This window comes from Leptopilina heterotoma, unplaced genomic scaffold (genome assembly GCF_015476425.1).
Source record: "Leptopilina heterotoma isolate Lh14 unplaced genomic scaffold, ASM1547642v1 Lhet_134, whole genome shotgun sequence".
Lineage (NCBI taxonomy): Eukaryota > Metazoa > Arthropoda > Insecta > Hymenoptera > Figitidae > Leptopilina > Leptopilina heterotoma.
This window is the reverse complement of record NW_025110853.1, coordinates 74,626-87,924: the sequence shown is the minus strand read 5'-3', so window position 1 is coordinate 87,924 and position 13,299 is coordinate 74,626. Positions and strand designations below refer to the sequence as shown.

At 31.0% G+C, this 13,299-nt stretch overlaps 1 protein-coding gene across 1 annotated transcript in view; it reads right to left on the bottom strand.

Annotated features, from left to right (window-relative positions):
- LOC122497605 (BMP and activin membrane-bound inhibitor homolog) overlaps nt 1-12,273 on the bottom strand; it is a 71,620-nt gene extending 59,347 nt beyond the window's left edge. The window contains exons 1-2 of the mRNA XM_043604834.1: nt 12,129-12,273; nt 8,717-8,851 (exon numbers count right to left, since the gene is read on the bottom strand). Of these exons, the coding sequence (XP_043460769.1) occupies nt 8,717-8,851; nt 12,129-12,273 (280 nt within the window). The remainder of the gene's footprint in view (nt 1-8,716; nt 8,852-12,128) is intronic.
- Between the last annotated feature and the right edge of the window lie 1,026 nt (nt 12,274-13,299).

Here is a 13,299-nt window from a genome sequence, read left to right as displayed (position 1 = left end):
ACTAATATTGGTCCAATATTTGTTGCCAATGAATATCCAACGCTTGGAAAGTCCGGCATTTGTCTTGGCAGCCAATATTGATCCAATATTGGCTGCCAATGCTTGGCAAAGTCGTGATCATCCCAAGACTCTGGCAATAGTGGCCCAATATTGGTTGCCAATGTTTGACCAAGAAAAAACTGTTGGCAGCCAATATTGGTCCATTATTTAGCCAATGGTGAGCATTGGCAATTTCCCATTGGGTTATTAAATAAGTCTTTAACGCCAGACTTTTTAAAAATAAGCCGTATTCTGTCCGCCATTTTGAATTTGATAAAATGTATTTCAAATTCACAATCAGCGACTCCAAAAACCTTTTCAAAATTTCATTTCAATTTAATAATTTTTTATTTTTATTAATTGAGATTTATTAAAAATTTACTTATTCAGAGAATTCGTTTTGTAAAAATATTTTCGCAAACAAAAACTTAGAAATTAGATATACACTGCAAACCCGATCAGCGGTCAGCTCCGGGGGTGCTCGACCGCTGATCGGGCGTAAACATATAGGGCCGTACGAACTGTTTTATGATGGGTTACCATTACTTGACTACTGAATTTTTTTTTAAGGGGCCAGAGCGTCTTTAATGTATACGCTACTGCCACAACTTTTCGACTCCCTTATGGCCCCTCGCCCGCCCCATCTACAAACGACGTAAACAAGTGACCACTGATCGGGTGACCGCTGATCGGGCTTGCAGTGTATTATTTTTCATAATTTTGAGAAAATAAGTAAATTTTTGGTTATTATAAAAGATGACATTTTATAAATTTTTTTAGAAATAATGGACTTCTTTACAGGAACTTCATTTAAATTATAAGTATTATAAATAATTAAATTCCTGCGAAGAATTATATTATATTCCCAGGCGCGAAAGACCAGTGCTGACGATGGGTTGAAACTTGACTGAGTCTTGAACGCCCAGCGTGGGTAACCCAGAGTTGAAGCAGTCTTTATATCATTGTCACTCAATATTGGTTCAGCATGGGACACCAATGTTCGTCCCATGCTCGATTTAACACTCGGTCAATCTTCGTGAGTGGAGCTTCAACATCCAGTCTTTATTCAAGCTTGAATCAATCTTGATAGTTTATTTATTACCGTGTGCACTTAACAGTATTAGATATAAATACTTATAAATTATTTAATATTAAAATATTATTTCTGAGAAGTTTTAGTAATATTTAAGAAAATAAACAATAATAATAAGTTAATAAGTGAATGTTTTTTAATTTTGAATCTGAAATCATTCAAAAATTGAAAATGATATTTAAAAATAAAAAAAATTTAAATTTGCATAATAACCCAGTGGGAAATTTGCAACCGGCGCGGATCCTCGCCTGTACCGACGCCGGAGTAGTGGTACTGGCTGGGAACCGCCTGCCTACCGCCCGAGAACTGGTATTCTACCAAAAGATGACTTGGCCAGGAGCTGGCTGGCCATCCGTCTCGGAACTGGCATTCTACCGCCCGGTAACCGGCCGCGAAGAGCCGTTCCGTGTATAATTCAACCGGCTGGGAGCCGGCACTGTACCGACTGCGGATCTTTCATTTCCTAGCCAGATGTGCGCTGGCAATGCTGGCATTCTACCGCCTGACAACCGGCTCGCATCAAAATAATAATTTCAACAAATATCAATAAAAAAATAATAATTAATTGCAAAAGATAAATACTGATAACAATTCATTGATAGTTCACTTTACACATTTTTTTATACACTTAACGGTATTTTTTTATATTCACATTTGAAAAATCCTAACGCTTGGGGGTACGAACCTACGCCTAACCGAATATTTACGCACCGAAATCACGCACGCTAACCACTATGCTACGCTCGCATGGAACTCTCAAATCTTAAATGCTTTCAAGTCTCACTAGCTAAAATGAAAATTGTAAAATTACTACGCGGCAATAAACAATTTTCAAATACGGACTGATGTTATACCGGTATTTATGAATATTTTAATATTTCGTTAAAAAAGGAACTTGTTAAAATTGTTATTTTATTATTATATTTTTTAATATTTTATTACGTAATTATTAATAATTGAATGAAATTTGAATGCACAACATATTTTTTTAATTATTTAATTTGCAGAAAAGTGTCAATAAATTGTCAATAAATAATTACTTAATATATTGTTTAAATTAAAAAGAGATTATTAATTAATTAACAATAAATAAATTAATAATCTGTTTTTTATATATTTATTTAATGTGTTATTTATTGTAGGTATTATTATATATTGAACACATTTTCTTTCAAGTTAATATTATTATTTATTAAAAATTATTTATTTAATTGCACATTAATAAAGTTGGATTTTTATAAATATAATGAAAAAATTAAGTTTCTTATATTCTTCCTTTGCATCAATACAATTAATTTATTTATTAATTAACTAATAATAATATTATAATAAATGCAATTAGTTATTGTAATAATTAATTATAATAATAAAATAAATTTATGATTATACTGATAATGTGAACTATAACAATAAATGACGAGATCCGCAGTCGGATCCGCCCCAGCACCGAGCCAGTACAGACCTAACATCCGTCATTCTTCCGACGCGCGTAGAAGAATGAAATCCGCAGGCGGAACAAATCCAGTACCACGCCAGTACTGACGAAAGTAGAAAGGCGGATCCAAAATTCTGAGCCTAATCTGTTCAACGCCGGTTGAATTTTGGAATCCGAATCGGTACAAAACATCGGTACTGGCGGTCCGCACGGGCGCGGATCCCAGGCGGTTGTAAACACCGACATTCGTCCGACTTTTCCTCCTGGGAATAATAATAAAAAATTACTGAGTTTATCGTTTGCTAGTATAGTATATGTAGTTAAAAATTTGTGTATTTTTCAGGTTGAGAGCGAGTAATTTATATATCTTCCGGTGGCCAATTAAGCCAACAAGGATTGTAAAATATTAATCCATTCTGAAGAGAGAGAAAAAGATAGTCGACTGCGGATTTTTATCGTATATCGTATTAAGTTTCCGATCTTCAGAAGATAGGAAAATCTAACTAGATCTATTTATGCCCCTATTAAATATTTCAATCAGGCTCTGACTAGAATGCCCTTTTTGTCTAAACAGGGAAATCTATCTGGTATCTATTTATGCCCCTATTAGGTATTTAAATTAATTTTCAATTTCATTGAAAAATCCTAATTTCTAAATAATAAGCAATGAAATTAATCAGAAAAATGGATCCAAACGCATATTAAAATACTATTTAAAATATAAAAACTGTGGGATTGTTAGGAATGAGTGTCAAGTTTATTTCTCAATTTATCAACAGTTTATTAATTAACAACAACAGAATTTACACTGAAAATTTACATTAAATAAAAAAGTGAATTCGTATAGGAAAAAGTTGCTCGTGTGTATTTCGGTTACTACTCGTGTTGGTCGAATCGCTCGGAAAATTGAACTGTCTCTCTGTAAAGAAGACGGGGCTTCTTATAGCAAGAAAACGTATTAAAAATCATTTAACAGCTATTAAAAATTACTTAAAACTAAATTTAAGGTAACTCAGATGCATGAATGACATTCATGCAATAGTAGACTAAGGGCGAGACGAAACACGTTAAAAACCTATTAAGTTGGCGACAGGGCTGATTTTGCGACAACCGAACTATTGAGTTTACCTAGGCCCATAATAGGTGATTAAATACAAATTAGAAAGCGATCAATTGAGCGAGTACTTACATAGCAATATGAAATTCAATATTATATGTAGAAATAGTAAAAATAGAGAATTGAAATGAATATAAAGAAAAGAATCATTTTTTAACTGAAAATTGTGCTGCCGCTACAAAACTATTTGAGCAAAAACATTTGCTATTTTTAAATTTCAAAATATTTGACTTTTTCTCACAAGCGGTAAAGAAATGTTCTGTTTAGTATATAAGGACGATGAGAAAGTAGATTCATAGCGTGCGAGTTAGTGTTAGGTATGCGTTAGTGTTAGTGTTAAGTTAGTCATAGGTTGATTAGTCGAAACAGTGTTGTTTACATGTGTGTTTGTTCAGTAACTTGTTCAGTATTACTGGCGCAATATTTCGTCTGTCGTAAATTTTTGCTTTGGTATTTAGAAAAACTAATGAGGCGCTAAAAAGGCCCTCTAGTTAAATCCCTACATTCTGCTTTTCTATTCAGGCAGTGACAAGGCAATCTAGTTAGAACCTCTCTATCTTTCCACATCATCACCTGATATTTCAAGCGTGACGAAATTAGACGGGTCCTGACTAATTTTCCTAGTTTGCGCCTTGCTAAACGAAAGGACGTCTATTCAGGCCCTTACTAAGTCCTATATTTTCAATTTCTACACGGAAGTGTCAAGGAAAAAAATAATAACGCCAAAATTTAATCTCCATTTCTAATTTAATTAAAACGCACGAGAAAGCATGTCGTATATTAATGTTTAAATGGGTTTCTCTTGGGACAATCGCTACACTAATAATACACACATGTATATGATGTCTGAAATTGAAGATCCAAAAAAAATAGGAGGTTAAAGTTTTGAACGTTCAAATGAACGAAATTTATTTATTTCTTCTTTAAATTAAATTTTTATTACTATAATTTTGCGTCACTATTAAGCAAATTAATTATAATGTTTCTAAATGTAAAATTTGAGTTTTTAATTTGAATTGTAATCAATAATCTATGTAAATATTTTTAACAAAAAATATTTCGTTCATTTGAACGTTCAAAACTTTTTGTTCATAAAAAAATCAAAAAATTCTTTAATTTCAAAAAATTTCTACCAAAACGAATTTAAAATTAAATTTGATTTTCGAATATTATAAAATGTACTGAATGTACTCAAAAATCTCCCTCCGATGTTCTTGGAAATTTAACGGAATTTAAAATATTTTAGAATAGAATTTATTTTTTCCAAGTTACAACATATTTGATTCGACATTTTGAATTTTTGAAATGACATTCGATTTGTATTCTGTGAACCCAAAAACCTCCAAGAAATAAATTTGTGGTAAATTTAATATTGATTTCTAAAAAATTCGTCCATCGCGGTTATTCCAAATTTATGCACAGAAAAGAAAGAAATTCAAAGTTAAGTTTTGCTATTTATTTATAAAGTCAAATATAAACTGCCTGGAATTTTTACTAATATCTTATTAAAATTGACATATTCGGAAATAGTGATTTCACCTCAGACCTATAGTAAAAATTAAAGCAGAAATGTGCAATTTCTTTTAATAATTGTGTAATACCACGTAATATCGAGTAATAATGCCTTATTAGGTACGTAGTCGTAAGGGGCCGTACACATAATACGTCACGCGATTTTTGACCCTTTTTAACCCCTCCCTCCCCCTATGTCACACTTCGTCACAAATCTTGAACCCCCCCTCCCCCCTACGTCACGTCACACACGTAAATTTCACTGTAAATTTTATACATTGGACAATATATATTATATCTTACACTCTAAATTATTGAATCGCAGTTAAAAATACCTGATTTAGAAGCAAATGTCAGTCACTAATTCAAATAGTAATATTTTTTTTTGACAATTAGTTGAAAATAACTGATGTTTCAATACAATTGTTTTTGATTGATTCAATTAGTCATGTTCAACTACCTACATAGCACCGAAACTTTCCTAAAAATTTACTAAAGATTTACTCGCAAGCTTTGAAATATCTAAATGCAAAGTTTAGTGAAAATTGTGTAAAGATTTAAATATCCCACTTCAAAAAATGTTTAGCGCGAAACTTTCCTGAAAACTTAAGTTAAATTTTCAGGAAAATTTTCACGAAAGTATAGTCGAAAATGCAATTCAAATGTTCAGGAAAGTTTCAAGCTATATTATTAAGAAAATTTGACGATAGACATTTATTGGAGTGAGAAATTTAAATCTTTACACAATTTTAAAATAAACTTTGCAAGTAAATTTTTCGAATTATGCAAGCAAATCATTAATATACAATATTTAGAAAAATTTCGGTGTTTTGTGGATAATTTTTCAGTTATTTTTAACTGATTCAGAAGCAAAAAGTCAGTCACTACTGATTGTCAGCTAAAACCATGATTTTTAACTGATTCAAATTAAGAGAATATATTATTTATCATCATATTATAAATATTATGCCAATAGATGTTAAACAGGTACATAACAGATATTAAATAGTTTAAAGCATTTTTAACTTGTTTTATTTAGAAAAAGTGACATTGTCACATATAAGTTCTTATAAATCTTTGAATTTAAAAGATTGTGACGTAACACATGAGTTCACCCCCCCCTCCCCCATGTCACACTTAGTCACAATTCTCAAACCCCCTCCCTCCCCCTAGACGCGTGACGTATTATGTGTACGGCCCCTAATACCCTGAAATACCTAGTAATACATCTGTAATAAGTCGTGATAAAAGCAGAAATATTTGATAATTATTGTAATAATAATGTAATAACGGTAGTCAATTTTACCCCCTCGGGTAAAAATTTCTTTCTTTGTTTTTCTCGTGACACTTATCAGAATTGTTTACAGAATCTCTTTATCCAAAAATAAAAAATTTTAAAATTTAAACTTTCATTAATTGAGGCCTTGGATCCAATAACTCGCCCGACGCTCGGAGGAACGCGCAACTGCCAGTCAGTGAGCAGTGAGCGCCTCTGGGCCACTCACTGCTACCCGACTGGCATTAGCGCGTGTCTCCGAGCGTCGGGCGAGTTATTGGATCCAAGGCCTCAATTTTAAAAAGTTGAGAAAAGAATTTATTTTGTTTCAGAAAACTACATATTTAATTGATTGTCTATTTTGAATTTTGGCTGAAATATCAATAGGGTTCAAACGTGAAAAAATTATTGGTTCAGCCAGGGGCGTACCTTGAATATTGCATGGGGTTAAAAACCTTCTATACTGCGTTCCACGAGAGAATGCTTTCTGACGCGCAGTTTTTTTTTCTTAAAGGGTGGAGAAAAATTTAAAAATGGTGTTTTCCGAAAATTTTGTAACCAATGAAAATCATGCCTGCTAACTGAACACCTACATTTCAAACCTCTGAAGATCAATTCTTTCCCGACACGTGTTCTAGCAACCCATGTTTATGACGGTACTCATAAAAGAAAAAAATAGAGGCTATAAAATATTCAAAATATTTAAATATTACAATTAATGAATTTCCATTAACAAATTTGGAATCTATCAGTTTTGCTGATTCCATTGATATTTAATTTTTGTTTCTAAACATAAAATTAAAAATTTTTTATTTTAAATTATATTACAAATGAGAACTCCAAATTTTTTTCAAAATATTTTTTTAAAATTTATTAATCATTTAAAATATATTAGATTGAACTATGTGATTTCGACAGTGAAATTAGCTCTCAATAAAAATTGTTAAGATTTATTACTTTGCAGATCGACAATAGAAAATATTCAATTTCATAGTTGAAAAAAAAATTATATATCATTTGAATCGGCAGAATTAATAGATTACAAATATATTATTAAAAATTTATTAATTGTAATATTTAAACATTTTTAATATTTTATTGCCTCTATTTTTTTCATTTATTACCACTGTCATAAACGTGGGTCGTCGAGACATGTGTCGGCAGAGAGTTAAACTTGAGTCGGTGGATTTAAATTATGGAAAAAGGCTTGGCCACAATTTTTTTTTGGAAAATGGGCCGTCTAAATTTCAAAATTTAGCGAATAGTGACAATTTCTCTAATATCTGCGCGAAGTGGACGAAAACTCGTCTTTTTACGACAGCATTCTCTCGTGGAACAGGGTATAGGGTTAAAATATTTTAAAATTTATTATTTAAAAAAATGAATTCTTAATTGCGAACCATCATCTTTAATATGATTAATGAATCTAATTCATCAATTTGATTAATATGTTAATTGAAAATTGAAAATGTTTTTATTCTGTTCTGAAGAGAATTCGAATACGCATTACATGATAGTAAAAAATTCTTCTCCAGTGACGATTGATATTTAAAAATCACGAATTCGAAAGAATGATCAATTTATGCCAGAATTTAATAAGTATATAATTATTGAATTCCTAACCACAATTATAGAACGAATTACATTCTGCTTTTTCATAGGATTTCTTTCGGCAGTTGTGAAGAATATACACGCGTTCCGCCCCTTTGCGAAATTATCGTTATTCGTTAATTACTACCGAATTAAACTTAGCAAAAGAAAGGAGGAAAAAAATGTAAAGATTCCCGTCGAAACCTGTCCAGTAAGGTTCTCACGAATCTCTTGCGGAGAAACTGGGCGAGTGCGCGATTGCCCAGGAGGGGTCTTCGATTCTACTCATTTTATTTTTCTTGTTTGTTCTCTCTCGTTTCGTCATAGGCATTTCTCAGACTGAGAGGCAGCAAAACGAACAGGTGTCTGCAGAAGTTGACCGTAATTCGGGACGTAAATTCGAATTGGCCACCGTATGGCCATAGTGGAACCCCTTTTAATGTCTTTATGTCCGTTGGAGTTGTGCGTGCGTCACAACTCACTGTCAAGCGGAAATGATACATAACAGGCGTTTCCATCAATGTCAACTTGAAATACACTTCCCGAGTTTCCCCCCTTTTCCTGATTTTCATCCAAATTTTACTTATTTTCTTTAAATAAGAAAACTTTTTTCGTCAAACAAAGTGTCAATTTTTATAAACTTGCAGTTTTTACCATTTTTTATATGCTCGTCTAATTTTTTCCCTCTAATCACGAGAGAATCTTTCAACTTACCTGAAACAAAGAAAAAGAAATTCTCATTATAAAAATAAAAATTTATGAGTTTGCTTTTTAATTTGATAATTATTTCTTAAATAATCGTGTAAATAAGGAAGGGGGAGAGAATAAAATAAAATGTAAAATGCAATTAAAATGATTTTAAATTACACTTCAAGTGGAAAGAAGCTTACAGGTGAAATCGAACCGGTTTTTCAAATACAAGTGCATAGGATAGAGCTAAGAAATGCAAGAGAGAGATCTTTGCCGAAATCTCTTCGATCTCATCTTTTCCGACTTAAGGCCTAAGCACAATAGATTCGCGAAAATCGTTCGCGAACGCAAAGCATGAGTTAGAAAAGGACAGAGATATATTTGTGTCCTTGTCTATCTCATGCGTCTCGTTCGCGAACGACTTTCGCGAACCTATTGTGCGTTGGACTTTACAGGCGCCGGCGTTTACTGACTTTCTTCTTCTCTCTCGCTCTCTATTTCTCAAGTGATTTATTTGCCGGCAAAACACTCTTCTGCCATTTCCGTCCCATTCCTTGACTGTTTTAGATACAAAAAAGCATCGCGGAAACTAGTCTGAAAGTCTTCTAAATAAACCCCAATTTTCGAAGTGTTTAGAAATTTTTAAACTTTACGGAAATAATTTTACTGTTCAAAAATTGTTAAAATATAGAAAAAATAGAGAAATATGGATTATAAATTGTAAGTGAATTACTATTTTTCCAGACGAATATGGGCAATTCCACGTGAGATTTTAGTTGAACTCTTAAAATCAGCAAAAAAAATTTTTTTTTATTCTGTATCGAAAAAAAACAAATACGTATTTTTTTATTTTTGTTTAATTGTCCAAATTTTCGAAATTTTGGACTTGTAATAGTAGATCTATATTTAGTATAGCTTCCCAATGGGAAATTTACAACTGGCGGATTTACTGCGCCAGCACTGGCAGCTACGGTGACAGACAGCATTGGCATAACTCTGGGATGATAACACTGTCTAACGCTGGCGAAGTACTGCCTGCCAGTGCTGCCAGACAGCGCTGGCGCAGCACTGGACCAGTGCTGGCTGAGAATTTTGCCGCAATAAATGCCGTATTGTTATTAATTAGTCGTAAATTAATAATTATAAATAATTTAACAACAAAATGGTAAATAATATTTATAAATAGTTATTATTCATAAAATATTTCTCTTCTTAAAGAAATTGTATTAAAGATGGAGACTAACAATGGATATATAGTAAATGAAGTAGAAAAAAATTGTTTATAACATTTAAAAATCAAATAATAAACAATTACAGTAAGTGTGCATTAGATTTTCATATTTTAGTACCTAACGATTGCAATCTAGAAATATCGCAAACCTATGAAAATAAACAAAATTGCTGACGAGGGGAATCGAACCTACGGACTAACAGACTAACGCTCTAACCACTATGCTAACGACACATGTGTACAGTAAAGTATTAATATTTCAGTATCATTCAGGCTTACAATTATTGATTCAAAGATGAGAAAAAAATAGGGATGCGTTAGAAATAATAAATTGAAATAAAATAAATTAAACTAAATTTTTAATAATTAAATTAAATTACTTTACTTATTGCATTTAACATTTTACGTAATTCTTAAATTACGTAGTAATTTTTTAATAATTTTTTATTCATAGTAAGAAGTATAATACCTAGTATTTTAATAGGAACCAAATTATTATTGAGATTAAAGTTTAAATTTTGTTTATAATTTTAATTTGTTTAAATAATTTATTATTTAAAAAATTAGACAATTATGTTAAATTGTTATTATTAAATTTAATAAAAATAAAAAATGAACAACTGAAAAGTAAAATATTAATTTTTTTCAATAAATTTATATTTATAAACATTCATAAACTTTTTTTATAATTTTTTTCAAGTTTATGTCAAAAAAGCAATGTTGGCAAAGAGCGTTGTGAACAATTTTTCCATACACGGAAAAAATAAATTTAGCAGATTTTACGAAACTGTTACGGAGTAGCGGATACAGCTTTTTACGAAACTGAGTTTTGTAAAATGTAAGGAATATTTCAGGATAAACTTAAAAAATATTCAGTATAAACTACGAAAATTCTGTACTTTATGTCTTTATCCTGAAATATTCCTTACATTTTATAAAACTCAGTTTCGTAAAAAGCTGTATCCGCTACTCCGTAACAGTTTTGTAAAATCTGCTAAATTTATTTTTTCCGTGTACTCAGCCAGCACTTGCCGCCGTGGCTTGTCCAAGCTTTGGCGAAACGAAAATTCTGTACTGCGCCAGCACTAATTGTCGAGGCTCGGCTAGACTACGCCGAACAATCGTCTGAGTACTAAGCCAGTGGTGAACATCGGCACTACACTGGCATTTCCCATTGGGTATATATATTTGTTAAGTTATATTATTTGTTAATTAGATTTAAACAAATATAAAATTTTTCGATACTATTTATTAAAACTCTTCTCTTGACAGTGTCTTCTTCTCAAACTATATAGGAAAAGAATTTTTACTAAAGTATAGGTAGTATTTTTTAATTTTAATAAGAAATTAAAAATTTATTCAAAGTTTTTAGTAAAAGAAATTAAATTAAGCTCACAATAATATTTTTTAATTAAAAAAAAGTTTCTTGAGGGTTGAAATGCTGGTTTAATTTCTCCACTTGAGAATGCCAAGATCATCACTATAGATGGCGTGGAATCTGATTATATCAACTGTCGGAGATCTGTAAAATTTTACTTTTTAAATAGTAAAATTTAATTTAAAATGATGAATAAATTTTATCAAATGAATAAATGAATGTAACAAAATGTAACAAAATTTCCCAAATGATGGTACTGAAACCATTTATAAGTTACATTTGCTTGAAATTTACTAAACGTTTCTTATGATTTCTAAATGTTACTTAAAATTCAAAATTTTTAGTAAAAATCCTTAATGATTAACGGAATTCTAACTTCAGTCAAACTAAAGTCAGTAACTAGTTAAAGAAATTTAATTAAATGTAACTGAAAATTTGAGAATAGTTTTAAAAAGTAGAAAGATTAACTGAAAATTACGAAACTGTAACAAAATTTTCAGTTACCACAGCTGAATTAAAATGCGCTCAATTAATTTCGCGCCGCTTGGGTCTGTTGCAGGAAATACATAACTGAAAATGCCGATAACAAACAAAAAGTAAAGATTAAATAAAAAAAAAAAATAATATTGTTTAGAACACATTCATAATTCACCTTATATGTATACGTCTTAGAATTAACACAAACTTATGAAATAAATATTTAACACGGGGGGGACGCGAACACCTAACACTAACGCATACGCACATTGAACCACTACACTACACACGCACGTGTTGTACTGCAGTACATTGTGCAACGAGGACGCAAAGCGCAAGTTTCTTGTCCGAGCCTGATTTTGCAGTACGAGGCGAAGCCGAGTACTGTAAACAAGCGAGGACGAGAAATGCGTGCGTCCGAGGTACACACGACATTTTATACAAAACGAGAATGTAATCCGCGCTTACTCGGTGCGTTTTGAAAGGTAAAGCATGGCTTTGCTTCAAGTAGTAGTTTTACGGTCCTAGGACGAGAAAGTAAAGACTACTTTCTCGTCCTAGGACCGTAAAACTGCTGCTTGAAGTAAAGGCATACTTTGCGTCTCAAAAACGCGCCGAGAAAGCGGGGATTACATACTTGTTTTGAATAAAATTTTTTATCAGATATTATAATTATAATATAAAAATTCTATAGAATTTCCAGTCAAAATGTAATATTTAATCAGATATTTTATTTATTTGAAAATACACAATTTTACTTGCTCGTCAAGAACTATTTATTTTTATTTATTTCTGACATTTATTAAAATACTAGTTATTAATATATAAAATAAAATATAAAATATAGTTAATTAAAAATAAATTAATTATAAAATACAGTTATTAAAATACTAAAAAAAATTTGATTCCACTTGTGTGAAATTTCAGGCTTTTCAGGTTAGCTATAAAGTTTAAACGAATTAAATTATCAAATGTATAATAGCTTAATTTTAATTATCTGTTTCGATTTACTCGATAAAAACGGCAAATGTGAAATACGCAGAAAATATATTTTTTGCACAAAAAATAACTACGATTAACGAATATAAAAATCGTTTTACGAAATAATAATCATGAATCACAAAAGACAGAGCTGAATACTGTCAAAAAATAAATAGACGCATGCGCAGTTCAGAAAATTTTCAAAATAACTAATTATCCTAGTTGATTTGACCGCAGGGAATGCAAAGTTACTTTTACAAAGTTTGAATTTATGGAATTGATCAGGGAAAATTTACTGGGAATCCTAATTAACTTTACTATAGGTTAAGATTAAGGAGGTATGGTATAAAAATTCAAAACATTCAGAATCTTTTGATATTTTGGGAAATGATTTGCTTTTATATAATAAAATTACTCACCAAGTTTCAGAATTTTTCACTAAATAGTTTACAAGTTAAAAATAATTATTTAATTTAACAT